General features: G+C 37.2%; 1 protein-coding gene across 1 annotated transcript in view; it reads left to right on the top strand.

The window, feature by feature from the left end:
- The first annotated feature begins 1,378 nt into the window (after nt 1–1,378).
- The window catches only part of TCTN3 (tectonic family member 3), a 41,709-nt gene continuing 30,680 nt past the window's right edge, over nt 1,379–12,407 (top strand). The window contains exons 1-7 of the mRNA XM_051981753.1: nt 1,379–2,286; nt 7,393–7,511; nt 9,535–9,665; nt 9,952–10,060; nt 10,147–10,262; nt 11,348–11,383; nt 11,676–11,750. Coding sequence (XP_051837713.1) covers nt 1,802–2,286; nt 7,393–7,511; nt 9,535–9,665; nt 9,952–10,060; nt 10,147–10,262; nt 11,348–11,383; nt 11,676–11,750 — 1,071 coding nt within the window. The 5' untranslated portion in view covers nt 1,379–1,801. The remainder of the gene's footprint in view (nt 2,287–7,392; nt 7,512–9,534; nt 9,666–9,951; nt 10,061–10,146; nt 10,263–11,347; nt 11,384–11,675; nt 11,751–12,407) is intronic.

Raw genomic sequence — 12,407 nt, 5'->3', positions numbered from 1 at the left:
TGCTTGACATTATGTGGTAAACATTTTTGGAATGAAAGATTAGTTTAAGTTTCAAACTTTCCTAATTCATAAACTTTGCTAATTCACAAGTATTTTTGCATCACTATATAAGAATTTGATATCTACCTTAGAAAAGGGCACTGATTTCCTTGACGTAACACTGATTGGGAACACTCTGTAAGCTAATTTCCATCACCAATGAAGTTCACAAACAGATCATAAACTCAACTAGCACTTCGGTAAATTATAGGGTTCTGCCTGAGGAACACAGAGGTTAAGTAAATTGCCTGAGACTGCAAGATTCCTCCATATGCCTATGTTAAAATTTTTCAATTTACAAAATTGCCGTCTTTAAATGTTCCAATTATGTGATAACTGAAAAAGAAAACCGATAGTCTTGAAACTTAATTTTCTTGTGGCTAAGTATCTGATGTAACACCTAACACAGTGATAGGTATGTGGTAAGCCTAATAAATACCTATGAATAGTTAGACACCAAAGAAAATTTTACAATTACTTTCATCATCAGTATTAATTGATCATTTTGAATGTAAAATTCTTGTCAGAAAACTCTGGTTTCTAATCCAGAAAACCAAGGGGGAATCCAAGATAAATTGAAAGGAAAGCTTCATCTCATTACAATGTTAATTTTCCAAAGCTGATATAAGGCGCTTAATACACTGATTGGATTTTCTAATAAACAAATTCAGATAATATTATGGAACATTTCCAGTTACGGGTCCCTTAATATCATGTTTCACCATTTGTAGTACGTTAATATAGTTGATTCTTCCTAACTTAGACTTAAGGTACATCAGAAACTATTCTTTGTAGGCAGTATCCATTTAAATAAGCTGCCTACTGCAGAAACCGTGGATCCTGAGACCCCCATAGCTCATATGTTAATTTCTGACAATGAGAACGAGGATGATTATGAGGATCCCAGGATTGGGGTGAATTTTGATTTTGTAATCTATCCTGACCATTTACCCAAAGAGTAGAGTATATCTAAAGAGTACTTAATAAAAGCTTATTGACTGATTACTTATTTTTAAAAAGTGGTATTTTCCATTTCTTTTTCTGACAAATGTTTGTGATAATCAATTTGTTTAATTTCCCCCCTCTTTTCCTCCCCCGTCTCTCCCTCCTTCCCCTTTCTCCCTTTTTCCCTCCCTCCTTCACCCTTCTCCCCTTCTCCTTTCCTCCTTCTTTCCTTAGCTCATTTCTTCCCTTCTTCCTCCCTTTCTCCCTCCCTCTGTCCTTCCTTCCATGCATCCTTCCTGTCCTCCATCTCTCCTTCCTTCCCTCTCTCCCTCCTTATTTCCTTCCCTCCCTCCTTCCTTCCTTTCCTCTCTCCCTTCTTCCCTCCTTTCTTTTCTTATTCTTTCCTTAGATCCCTCTTTCTTCCCTTCCTCTCTTCTTTCCCCCTCCTTTCCTTCCTTCCTCTCTCCACTTCTCCCTCTCTCCCTTCCGCCTTTCTTCCTTCCTTCCCTCACTCTCTACCTACGTCCCTTAATGGAAGGCCAACTCTACCTCCGATTCCCTTTCTTCTGGGAGACGCTCCTCCTCCAGCACGCCAGGGGACGGTGCAGTCTCGTAATGGCCGGTATTCCCAGCCATGCTGGTTAGCGCCAGAGTCTTCCTGACTGGTCGCACAGGCCCATCTAGCGGAAAGATTGAGTAGCTGCATGGGATTCCCTCAGAGAACCCAGGAACCCACAATGTTGTCAAAGGGGATCGCAGCGCGGCAGCCACTCCAATTTCTATTGGTGAGAACCTTCTCATTAATGCCAAGTCGCCAATGAACGAGTGTCTCCGGAATGAGGTCACACGTACGGCGTCCTCCGCCCTCCTGAAGTCCCACCCCTCCTGCCGATGCCATAGCAACGAGCCTGGGCGCCTGCTCTCGGGACCCGGCTGCAGCTGCGGCCTCATGGCCCCGGTACCCCTTAAGCTGCTGGTGCTCCCTTGGTTCTTCCTGGCAGGGGATGCCAGGGGCCAGACTCAACCCTCGCCCTCTGAGGGAGCCCCCAGCTTGGCTGGAGTAGACCCCCCGGTGGTGCGACTCCGGGAGGCGGGTGTCGTCCCTACTGACCGGCTGCGGCCGCTGGTGGCCAGCTGGTTCGAGAGTGTGTGGGGGCGCCACTTCTGGTTCTGGGGGTTCTCCAACGCCTGTTCGTGTGACTTGACACCGAACTCGTGCGATCTGAACTGCTGCTGTGACGACGAGTGCTACTTGAAAGAGTCCAGAATGATTTTCAAGGACTGCCTCCCAGGGAGCTACAGGTGAGCCTCGAGACTCCCCGCCCACGTGCACAGGGGGAGACCAGGTGCAAGTTGGGCGCTCTCTGTGCAGCTGCAGCGCTGGCGGGTCGAACCTTCTGGAGTGCTCCATTTCCCCGTTCTCCAGGGGTCTGTTCTAAGCAGGGCAGGCGCTGCCCTTTCCCTTCCTCTCCAGCGCCTGGCACTGTGCGTCATTGTAACAGACGATGCTTGACTGTTAGTTACAGACAATGAGTATCTTTCACTTAAAGTCAAAGGGTTAACGTAGTAATGAGATCTTGATCGCTGGTACTGCAATGCTCTCGAAATACCCAAGGTCACTGTGGAAGAGCTACCTGTGTGTGACCGGGCCGCTGGGAGGCCTGGAGGTGAATGGATTACATCCCACCTGCGCCTTGCATCACCAGTCTCCCCGAGCCTTCCCATCTTTCCAAAGAGGGTTTGGTCTTGGTGACTTCAGGTCTCTTTTAGCCTAAGTATATTTATGCCTCCCATAATATATTTATGCCTCCCACCCACCTAGTTGAGAACTACCTCTAGTCCAGTGAAGAACCATTCTTGTCATGATCTGATAACTTCTTGGTCCCAACTAATTTAATGACTTCTATCCTATAAAACTGTATACAACAGCCACCACCAGTATTCCTTGATGCTGCTTCCTTGATGTGCTTTATCCTCTTAGAAGTCACCTGCAACTCTTTAAAACACTTATTATGTGAAATTGTGCATTATCGTTCATTTATTTATCTTATCACCATTCATATTTGTTCCTGAACATACCTTATATTTCCCCAATGCTGCACCTCTGCTCATCATCTTCTCTGTGTTTAATAATATTCTTTTCCTTTCACTCTTGAATTCTTATCCTTCCTGTAAAGTCTACCCAAATGCAACCATTCATCTACTCTATAAACTGTTGGTGGTTAAGCTCTGATGGTGTGTTCTGCACATATATTTATCTTATTATAACTTCTACTAAATTCTCTGTGACTTATTTGAGAAGTCCCAGAATTGACTGCTAGCCAGGGTTACATTGCTTAAAAACAAACAAACAAACAAATAAACAACAACAAAGGCAGAATTTGAACCCAATTTCTATTTAATCTACTATGATGTCCCTATAAATTAATAAATTTGTTTCCATGGGGTCAAGGCCACCCCACCCCCACTCCTCAATCTGCATGTCCACAATTACAGCCGATGACTTAGTTTACTACAAAATCTTTTAAATTTTCCAGTTCTGTATCTCAATAAACTGTTAAGCATCTTCATCCATTTTTTCTTTTTCCTTCTGGTCAAAGAAGAAACTTGCTATTCCTCACTAAAGCTTATCTCTCTACTAATGCCCTTGATTCATTTGATCTTTTAACAAATATCTCTAGGATTAGACCAGTAGCCATTCCCCTTATCTCTTTGATAGTAAATATTTCCATTTCCCCTAGGGTCTTCCCTGCTGCCTATATACATGCTCTTAAAGGAGGAGAGTGACTTGGGTGGAGGAAGGTAGAGAGGAAGTATATATATCCAGGCCCCGAGTATTGTGAGTGAGGAACAGAGAGAAAGCCAGGAGGGAAGGTTTAGCCATTGAGGCTTAGAAGGCTTAGGTCAGATTTTAAAAAGACAAACAGAAGAGTTTATGTGATATTGTAGAGGCAATTGGAAGCCATTGGAGTTGGATGAGTAAGAGAGTCATGTGGTTGTTACATTTGGGGCTTAAGGAAATCATTTTGCAGAATATCAGATAGACTGGAAGACTAATTAGAAGACTTTCCATTATCAAGGGGAGGTGATGAGGATCTGAACTAAGGTGTCTGAAGTTTGTACAATCAGATTTGGCCACTGATTAGGCCTGTGGGGTGGAGCAAAATAAAGAGTCCAGGATATAGCAAAGTGATAGACACTGGCACGTCATGTTCTCAGTTTCTTCTGCTTCTCTAATGACTTGCTCTTTGTCTCCTTTGCTGGCTTCTATCAACTTTCCATCTTTTGGTCTATCTCAAAGTTCTGTTCTTGGCCTTCCCTTATCTCTTTTTATTCTCTTCCTAGCCAGTCTCAGTATAGTGACTTCAACTGCCACTTTTATGAACTTGTTTCCCAAATATTTCCTTTAGCCCTGATCTGTTCTGAAATCTAGATTCACATTTCCATTTGTTTCTATTTCCTGAAATGTCTAGATGTTTCCAAACTTCATTATTATTTCTAACTGTAGCACTGTCATTCACCTAACCTTCCATGTTTCCTGGTACAGGCAGGCTTTCCTTATTATAACCTGTCTAAAAATTGTAATTACCTGTTTACAGGCGATCTTGCCCCCTCTGTTTCCTTTTTCTGGTCCATCTTTGTTCCTATGTCAGAATTATCTTCCTTGGCTGTGCCACTCCTCTGCTCAATCATGTTTGATGGATCCACATTGCCTACCACAGAAAGGTCAACTCATTTGCCTGGCATTAAGGTCCTTCACAGTCAGACACCATCCTACTTTTATCACTCTCCATTCATTTACCTACCCAGTCAGACGTTACTGTTCATATTTGTTCCTGAACACCTTATATTTTCCCAGTGTTGCACCTTTGCTCATCATCCTCCCGGTGCTTAATAATATTCTTTTCCTTACACTCCTGAATTATTCTCTGTCCTGTAAAGTCTACCCAAATGCAGTCATTCATCATCTCAGTAAACCATTCGTGTTTAAACTCTGATAGTATGTTAGACACTCAAGTTTGGTCCTGGAGGATACAAGTTTGGGGATAGATATATAATCCCTGCCTTTCTGTAGTAGGGGAATGAGACACAAACACAGATAATAAATGCACAATTTCACATGATAAGTGCTTTAAAGAGTTGCAGGTGAGTTCTACAAGGATAAACCACATCAAGGAAGATTGATGGTGGTTGTTGTATACCATTTATAGGATAGAAGTCATTAAATTAATTGGGACCCAGACGTTATAAGATTATGAAAAGAATGTTTCTTCAGTGGACTAGAGATAGTTCTTGACTAGGTAAGTGGGAGGCATAAAATAGGCATATATGATATATAAAGGAAATAAAAAGAAAGGTTATCATTTGAATTTTGTGCAGTGAATCAATTGTAGGGAGTGTCATATTAATGTTATATGATTTTTAAGAGAAGTTCGAATCCGCTTTTATAAATGACGCTTTCAGGCTCAGTTAAAGTAAAGGTAAAATTTAATTATACAATGCACGGGATAGAATGCTTGCAATAACAACACATACAGCAAATAATACACAAGAGGCAAAGAATACTAAGGATTATGATTAGAATAGCAGAGAAAGAGAGGGAATACATTACTCAGTACGATCGAGGGAGCTTCAACTCTAATTGGACGGCTGGGAAGGCCCCGATATTTCAGCCTGTGAGTCTCGATCAGGAAAGTCCTAGGCAGATCGTCATCTCCATAGGTGAGGCTTCAAAGTGGAGAAAGCTTTGCCCACTCTTTATAGGGGTCCAAACAAAGAATGCTTTGGGCCAAATGAAGACCTCATCTAAGACAAGGACGCACCAACTAGGGCTCCAGGTGGTTATAATCAAATGTTGCATTGATAAGGGGGCCAGTCCTTATCAACAGCAACAGTTCCAAGGAGTGGCGAGTTCCTGGAATCATATAATTGGAGCTAAAACACAGGCAGTACATGCCTGTCTTATAGATTAAAAAGGAAAGAGTTGAAATATATATTCTTATGGGTCAAGGAATGGTCAGGTTTTCATAGGAGAAGGAGTTAAAATATATGCTCTTGGGGTGAGAGAGTAGTCAAGTCCTCACAGGGGGAGTCACATCCTCCCTCGTTTGGGTTCTCATGGTTTACATGGGAATTAGGTTCATATGGGGAAAGTCATGTCCTTACAATGATTTGAAATGAACTTACTACTAATAAGGAGATTTCTTATTCAGGGAGTTAATGTTATCATGGGCAAATCAATTGTAAGTTCAGTCTATTAAGGGGAAACACCAAATTAAAAAATATCATAGGGCCATGCAGATGTGATTGTTTCTGAGAAAAGAAATTAAAAGTTTATTGTATGTGAATTAAAGATCTTTTGCTATATTTGCTCTATTCATTTTATATTTTAAAAAAGTATTACCTCAAGGTAAATTGAATGATCCACTGGAGTTCTTACAGCCAAAAGAGGACTCCCCCCAAAAGCATCTAGATTTCAAATTTCAAGATCTTTTAATTAAAATGATTTTTATATCAGATCAACTTCAGCAAACATTTTAACTTTGGTTCGTGTTAAGATTTGGGAATTTTCTAAGAAAATACTTCTCAATATTTACATTGTTGTAATTATTGTATAGATTATTTTCCTTTCTCAGTTATTTTATACTCTGTAAATCTTCTCATGCTTCTCGTATTCATAATTTCTTACAACACAATAATACTTCATTATATTCATATGCCACAGTTTATTTGCTTGATCTATATGATCACCTGATCATACAGTGATATCTCCTGCCTCAAATTTTCCTAAAACATTTCATCTGAATCTTTTAAAATTATATTCTACCTATAAACTGCTTGCATTTTTGCTTTTCTTCCCGGGTTATTTATACCTTCTGAATTCAATTCTCCCTGTGCAACAAGAAAACTGTTCGGTTCTGCACACATATATTGCTAGGATATACTGTAACCTATTCAACATGTAAAGGACTACTTGCCATCTGGGGGAGGGGGTGGAGGGAGGGAGGGGAAAAATCGGAACAGAAGTGAATGCAAGGGATAATGCTGTAAAAAATTACCCTGGCATGGGTTCTATCAATAAAAAGTTAAAAAAAAATTATATTCTACCTTATACATGTGTGCATGTCAACTCTTTCCCCCTACTGTCTTAAAGATTGTAAGCATGGCTCTGTTTTTTTATCTTTATATTCCCAGCATAAGAACATAAAAGGTACTAAATCAATGTGTCTTAAAATGGATTTAAACATAGGATTTGTAAAAATTTTTTTATCTCATTACATGTTTTCTTTGAAATTTTAGAATTCTATACAGATGCTTAGAATATAATTTTCCTCTAAATTATAAAGATTAGGTCACTTCAAAGCAGTAGTCTACTTTAAAGATTCTCACTCTCTTTTGTCTTCACAGAATATTGGGTTGGAAATGTGTAGATCCTTCCATAATGTTCCAAAGTAATACCCCATTTCATGTAGAAACTTTGATGATACCAGATAGTGGCCCAAACTTTTGTATCCAAGTGAAGAACCGTAAGTTGAAAATGTTCTCTTCTTATTTCATAGCATATATGGATGTTGGCATTATATCTGGCTTACTTTTGAATTCCTTCCATCCTTTTTTGTTCTTCTCTCCCTTCTCTGCTCTAACATACATTTTTCATGGCTCATGAAACTCACTAAATGGTTTAAAACTCTTAAGACTTTTAACTGAATGCTGAAAGCACATCTGTTTTAATGAATTTTCCATTAGCTATGTAACCACAAAAAGATTGTGCAAAAATAAAATGATTATGTAACTGAATTTGAGACAATATAATATTGTATTAATTTATTATATATAAATATTATAGTTAAACCATGTCTTTGCAGGATACTGTCATAAGGTTTAATACAGTATACAAAATTAACAAAACTTTTGAGATTTCTCAGTAAACAAGGCAAAAATATAGAAGTGTTTAAATATATAATTTACATATTTAAGATCTATAGATTTTGGTGGAAAGTGGGGGGAAGTTTTAGAGACTTTTGCCAACACCCTATTTTTAGTTTCCTATTGAATAGAGAACTCTTCCCCCAGTTATTTGGGTCTGGGATTTGTTAAGCAGTCTGCTACATGTATGATTGCTTCTGGTTTAGCTTCTCTGGTCTCTTCAACTTATCTTAAGTTAAATATTTCTTCCAAGAAATCTTCAAGGTTTTTAAAATTCAGAGAAAGTTTGTTTGTGGCTCCTTAAAAGCTTGAAACCTGAAGAATAGGGGAAAAAGGCTAAGACTTCTACCAGGTTGAAAAGCCAGTTCAGAATCTAGACAGAGACTAGACTTTGAGTTAGGAAAACCTGGGTTCAGATATCACTTTCAAGAGTATGGGGACTTAAGTGGTAGCCATGTGGCATAGTGGATAGAGCACCAGCCCTGAAGTCAGGAAGGACCTGACTTGACACTTGACACGTCCTAACTGTGTGACCTTGGACAAGTCACTTAACCCCAATTGCCTCAGCAAAAAAAAAAAAAAAGGTAGGGAGTTAATATTATCATGGGCAAAGGGCTTAATTCTCTGAATATTAGTTTCTCCATCTATAAATGAAGACTAATACCTATAGTATTTACCTCACAAGATTATTATGTAAATAATATATGTATGAAAGGAACTTGCAGACCTTGAAAATACTGAATAAACTGAAGAAGCATTAGAACTAACATAGCGGCTTGATATGAAGGTTGTATATTATATTCATTTGAATGCTACTATTTTGAATAGGATAATTCAGAGGTGTGGCATCTGAAGAATAAAGACTACTTGAGATTTTCCCCTTCTATTCTTGATTCTCATGGTTACAGAGGAAGAATATGCTCTTGATAATTCTCTTTTTTATCAGTTTACAGAAGACATAGAAATTATAACAGCACAAAACATGTTTCTCATTAGCAATACCTAGTAGCTTCATACACCATTGAATCATTTTTTTTTATATGTCTTTCCTAATCATGATGATGTCAAGGAAGAAAAAGTTTCAGAAAATCTAAAGAACAGTTGTACACCACTCTGGAAGAAAGCTTAAAATTTTGCCCTAGAGTGTAAGGAGTAAAAATAATGATAAAACCATAAATCTGTGAGATGTAGATAATATCATGCTTTAGGAGATTAGATTTCACCCTAAGAAATTCTGCCTTACTATAGGGTTAGGATTAATAAGTTTTTTTTTTTTTTATTGAAGCGTGATCTTGTTTAGGGAACATCTTTTCCTCGTGAACTTTATTTGATTGCTTGCTTGCTTATTTTTATTTTATTTTGCCACAAATGAACACTGAACATATTTCAAGTTGCCAGGGATCTTGAATATTCTTAGAAATAAATGGCGTTCATTACCTTTCCCAATAACTTGAAATAGCTATTATAGGCTTTGAGGCAAACAAAAAAATTTTTTTTAAAAATGAAAACCCCCAAACTCCACATTTTGCAGACCTAAAACAAATTAAAATTCATGTTAGGTAGTATAAAATTTTCCCCTGTCTTTAAATATTTATTTACCTCTAAAACATTTTTATTTTAAAGCAATATTGAACTATTTCCATCATCTTCAAAAGGTGAATGAGACCAACATACAATCTTTGATAAAAAACTATGGAGGCAAATCATTCTTCTCAGAACCTCCACCAACACCAATTTATTCTTCTTTTTACAAGGTATGTCTATGGGAAGGGATGATGATTTTTTTTCTTTATGGTAAACAATTGACAATGGCACTATGGAAGCTTTATGATGACTAGATGTATCTCGGTCACTTATTTGGAATGAAGATAATGTTAATTATGTGATTTCTCCTAGTCTAGCATACTAAGTATTCCATTTGTATTTCTTCTGCTATGGAGTCAACCCTGTTTTGACTCTTTTTTTGTTATTTTTGTTTCTCTTTATAACATGCTTAGGCCATTTGTCACTACTAACAAAGAACTCCTGGATTTCTTTCAGGCTGGAGATCCCATTGTGATCTACTTTCCGAGTCAGTCATTACTGAGTTTACTCAAACATCCAACAGAAATAGGCCCTAGTGGACTTTGTACTGACAATAATGCTGCAAGTGAGTAAATTGAGGGCATTTGGGGTTTATTTGCTCAAAGTTTAAGTAATATTGTCTTTTATTCTCTTAATTCTTTGTGTTCTAAGAATTCCTGGAAAATGGACATACCACCTGTACCCGGTTCTTTAGCAATCTAACAAGTAGCTGCACCACAGATCCTTCACTTACGGTCACCTCTTATCATAACTTCATGGTTTTGAAGGTATGTAATCCTTTTTAGATCATTGCATTATTACTTTTATCTAGAATTATGATCTGCTGATAAGCGTAAGACAATATAAATATGGTTACAAAAAACCCCAAGCTTTTTATCCTAACTCTTCTATTCACTAATTTTGTAAATTTGAGCTATTAGTTTAACCTTGTTCTCTGAGCTTCAGTTTTCTTGTCTATAGTCTGAGAGTTGATAAATAATCTTATCTCTAAGAGCCTTTCCAAATCTAAAATTCTCACCTTCACTATATAACCCATGTTTCTAACCACAAAATTTCCCAGTTTTTTTTCTTCTTCTTTGCTATTTAATTTTAAAAAGAGAAGTGTCCTCCTTTTATTGATTTCTTATTAATCGTCTATAAATGTTTTCTTCTTTGATATATCATCTTTGGTTTGTTATTCACACACACACACACACACACACACACACACACAATTTCAAATAGCAGGAAGATTCATTGAATACAATGAACAAAACTGGTATTAACCTTTAAAATATGTCCTTTATTGTAACAAACAGTAATATACTGAAGATAGGATTATTGAATTTGAATTTTCAGTTTTATTTGAAAAGGATTTGAACCCCAACTTTCAATGTAATTAGAAATATATACATCCCTGCTCTGGGAGTTTTAGCTTTTTTCATTTCATGGATCCCTTTGGCAGTCTGGTGAAGGCTATGAATCCCTTCTCAGAATAATATTTTTAAATAATTGAAGGAAATGCTAAATTTCAGTTAGAGATTAATGCAAATAAATGTAATTTTTCTTTCCCATCCAAATTAATAAAATTTCTGAATCTCTTTGTGAACTTTTAAACTTAGCTTAAGATTACCTGTTTCAGACCCTGCTTCCAATCATTTGTCAAAACAAAGATCAGTTGAACCAAGTGAGGTTAATGGAGTATGAAGAAGAAAGTGCGGTTAATCAAGACATTTGGAATGAGGAGAACAATAATTCTATTTTTTTTGTTTTCTTCTTACAAGATCTCCTTGTAGTAAATGTTGCTGTAGGATACTAGTGGTTTCTTATACAAAAAAAGTGTGTTCATCACTCTCCTTTTCAATTATTTTAGGTTCCAAAAGGTGTGATCGATTTGAAGAACATGCAGGTGAGGACCTGTTGGATCAGAAGGGAGAGAGAATTTTGAAATGAGGAATAAAAACATTTAAGAGTATGGTGTTTGAAGGGAAATCATGAGCAATACATGAATCAGGGATAAATCTTTCAGGGAAAGTAGAATGCTTCTAGATTTAGAATTCAGTCTTTCATGAGAAAAGGGAGGGTCCACATCTTGTGGATAGAGAATTTTTCTCTATGTAATAAGAATCTGAAACAGAATGTATCACCCGGATGAACTCTTATGTTCTTTACCAACCAGCACTTGTTTGTTTCTTTTCCAGGTGCCCATAACACTTACTTCAGAGCCCATTTTACCTCAGCTAGATGGAAACACTTGTTACAATGTTGTTTCCCAGGTATGAGAAGTAATTGTGGAGTGTGTTTACCTTTATCCAGAACTATTAAGTATTGATGTGCATTAGTGTCTCTTAGCTCAGGGCATCCCTACTTGTATGGGATACATATCAATGAAATTATCAACAGATGGAAGTTGATTATCTTCTTTATCAAAATTGTTATTCCATCCCATTTTCTTCTTCCCCAGGCTTAAAATATTTGAAAACTATTATCTTTTTCCCACAGTTATTATTATTATCAATTTATTGATATTATTTATTTATTTATTTGTTTTATTTGTTTTTATTTATATTATCAGTTATTAAATCACTCACCTTTAGTCATCCTAAGACTGAACTCAGATTTTACTCCAGCTCTTACCTTATTTTGCTTCTTATATGATTCTGTTACTCCTATCTATATAGTCCCGTACTTGAAATGCATTGCCTCTTTTTTAAGTCATGCATATTCCCTTTTTCATAATCTTACCCTCAAATCATCTTTTTCATGATAACTGCCTTCAAGAAACAATATTCCAGTTATTGTTCCATTCTTTTTTTGACATTTTTTCAACACTTATGTTGAGGTCTATATATAGTTGGCACTTATTTTTTCATTGCTTCTCTATTAGATTGTAAACTTCTTTAGGCCAGGAAATTTTTTACTTCCCTAAAACA

Source organism: Antechinus flavipes, chromosome 2, assembly GCF_016432865.1.
Source record: "Antechinus flavipes isolate AdamAnt ecotype Samford, QLD, Australia chromosome 2, AdamAnt_v2, whole genome shotgun sequence".
Taxonomy (NCBI): Eukaryota; Metazoa; Chordata; class Mammalia; order Dasyuromorphia; family Dasyuridae; genus Antechinus; species Antechinus flavipes.
This window is presented reverse-complemented; position numbering and strand designations above follow the sequence as displayed.